The 2,729-nt window shown below is 45.9% G+C and overlaps 1 protein-coding gene across 2 annotated transcripts in view; it reads left to right on the top strand.

Annotated features, from left to right (window-relative positions):
* LOC102198578 (uncharacterized protein C16orf96) overlaps positions 1–2,729 on the top strand; it is a 17,434-nt gene that overhangs the window by 10,384 nt on the left and 4,321 nt on the right. For both annotated transcript variants that reach the window (XM_005747726.2, XM_005747725.2), the window contains exons 8-9: positions 657–725; positions 984–1,148. In XM_005747726.2, coding sequence (XP_005747783.1) covers positions 657–725; positions 984–1,148 — 234 coding nt within the window. The remainder of the gene's footprint in view (positions 1–656; positions 726–983; positions 1,149–2,729) is intronic.

Genomic DNA, 2,729 nt, shown 5'->3' with positions numbered 1-2,729 from the left:
GCTCGCTCGCAATGTGTCGCTCGCGCTCTCAACATTTCTGCCCGTGCGCGCTCAACTCTTTCTCTACACCGTTATATTTGTGCCAGAAAACCAGCCAATCACAGACTTGGATGCACAAAAATCTGATTGGTTGTTTTGGTCTCCAATCAGCTCAAAATGACGAAATGCAATATCCCAGAATCCATGTGGTCCAGAACTCAAGCGAGGCAGTGGCAGAGTTTGAAATATTACTCTGTCTGGGTCACAAAATAAACTTTAAGATATGTCTGGACCACATGGATGGCACAAATATAACGGTGTAGAAAACCAGCATCTTAATATGAACTGTGATGACACTTTTTACTTTTAATTGAAGGTGTAAATGCACCAAACAGAAACCAGTGTGAGACCACGGTGTTACTTACTGCTCCACTCAAACGTCTCCACCAGAACAAACCGCAGAGGTAGGAGGTGCTGCGCCGTGTGCGACACGTGACGGCAAGAAAGAGTTCTTGAAACAGTCATTTAAGATTCAAACTGCAGGTTGCTCCCGAAACTGCTTTTATCCAAAGAGTTTTTCATCCGTACATATTTTGTCTTTATTGTCATTCTTCTAAAAATGTAAAAGTTGAATTGAACAGCTGAGGAGACGAGCTGACGGACTCTCGTCTCTGCAGGAGCTCTACAAGACGACGGAGGAGCTGGAGGTGAACAAGGCCGACAAGCAGATGGTCGAGAGTGAAATCGTGAGTTGGCTCATTTTAACCTCCCACCTGTGGGAGGAGTCAGACTCACCTGCTTTAGTTTCAGATGTTTGGGTGTGATCTGTCCCTCCATTTCACTGCAGGGCAACCTGCATACCTGCATGTGGCGAATAAAGCCTTGATTGATTGATTGATTGATTGATTGATTGATTGAGACGTGTGTGAGGCGACTGTTTCAGGACACCTGTCGGCCTCCGCCTTCTCGCCATTGACCTCCCGATTCTCCCTCTGTGCCCGTAGAGAGCAGACAAATCGGCCCTGGAGGGGAAAGTGAGCCGGCTGCAGCTCGACTCGGTGACGGAGCAGCTGAGCGGGATGTTCCACGAGCTGCTGAACAAGGTGACGAGTCAGGAGCAGGACTGGCACAAACTCATGGGCAAGCTCTCCACCGAGATGGAGTGTAAGGTAGGAGAGCCACGCCTGCAAACTCAAACTGATCCGAGATCAGAGGGAAGGGTAATGGGTTTAAATTTAAAAACATATTTTGTCTTTAAATCGTGACGACGTCTCTGCTACAGCTGTGACAGAAGCTGCAGTATTGGAGATTTTACGCTTCGGTCATAACAGGCTGATCCGGGGCGTCACATGTGTGATGTAGGGTTTTCAAATTAACACCACAGGATCATCTGTTAAAGATCTCAGACTGTGTCTATCTGTCAGCTTGGGTCTCAGACTCCGCCTCTCTGGGAACCATCTCCCCTCACCACACTCCCTGCTGGTGGCTGATGCCCTCAGACGTTGGTGTGTTGGTGGTTCTTGGTGTCTGGGGCTGGGCGCTCATGTATGTACCGGCTCACTCCTGGTGGCCGATTGGCGTCTGTGGCCCGGCTGGGCCCCTTCCAGGGGGTGGGGTGCCCTCAGGCCTCTGGGCCTGGAGCTCAGTCCTCTCTGGCTCAGCTCACTGCTGGCAGAGCCCGCGGGCACGTCACTGCAACCCCTCTGGCCTCTGCTCCGTGGCTGCTGGGTGACCTCTTGTTTGGGGCTCTCCTCAGCTCTTCCCAGGAGGGTGGCACGGTTGCCCCGTTGGTGGTCCTCCTTGGGTCCTTGTACTCTGGGGGCCTCTGGATGTCTGGGGCCTGGATCTCCTCCATACCTGCTTCATGCCCTGGGGGACGGGGCTATGGCCCCCCACACTCCCTAGCAGATCGTTACATGGAGAAACCTTTGGAATACAAGCGTGCTGATCCACACTGGTGTTCGCAGACACAAACTACACCTTTCTTGGCTGCTGCCTCAAAGCACATTGTGCGCTGCACTCTAAAAAGTAACTCAGAGGCTTTTAGTAAACATCACTATAAATATAAGTTAGATGAGCCTGATCAAATCTGTGAATATCCTTTTAGTAATTATTTGAGTTTGATAAGTTGAAATAAATGTCTAAAACATTAACGTCTGTGTTTGTGTTAAATTAAGGTATTTATTTACATTTATCTCAGACAAAAAATTCAGTATGTGGTTCACAGAATACCTTCTTTACATGTGCTTAATATTTTTGTTTAACATTTAATCAAAATATTTGAGAAATATGTATGTATGCTCATCAGTATCTTGTACTAAAATCATTCATTATTCAAATCAATATTATTTATTGTCAGCAACTACAACTGAAAAGTAAAACACGATAACGTAGAGTATTGAGTACCATGAGCCTTTTCCATTGTTTCGTTCATTGTGTTTTTTAAATACTCTGAGCGTTTGTGTTTGCGCTCCTGCTTTGACATTCATCCTTCAGGTATGTGAGGCTTTGAGCTGAAAGGGGAAAGGCTCTTGTCTTTTTACTGCTTGTTTATTTTGATTTTTTGCCATGTTTATGAAAATTACATTTTGTTTGGAAAAATGTCTAACATGTGGTCATTTTTCATACATGTATTATGAAAAACACAACTACATATTAGTTTGTCTGGTTTTTCAGACTTAGACTACCAGTGAAATACAATAACATTCATATTTGAATATTTGAATCTTGTAATCAGAAGGTTGCCGGTT

The sequence above is a fragment of the Pundamilia nyererei genome, unplaced genomic scaffold, assembly GCF_000239375.1.
Source record: "Pundamilia nyererei isolate P.nyererei 1_Seehausen unplaced genomic scaffold, PunNye1.0 scaffold00202, whole genome shotgun sequence".
Classification (NCBI taxonomy): domain Eukaryota; kingdom Metazoa; phylum Chordata; class Actinopteri; order Cichliformes; family Cichlidae; genus Pundamilia; species Pundamilia nyererei.
Note: the sequence above shows the minus strand (reverse complement) of the source record. Positions and strands in the feature narration are given on the sequence as shown.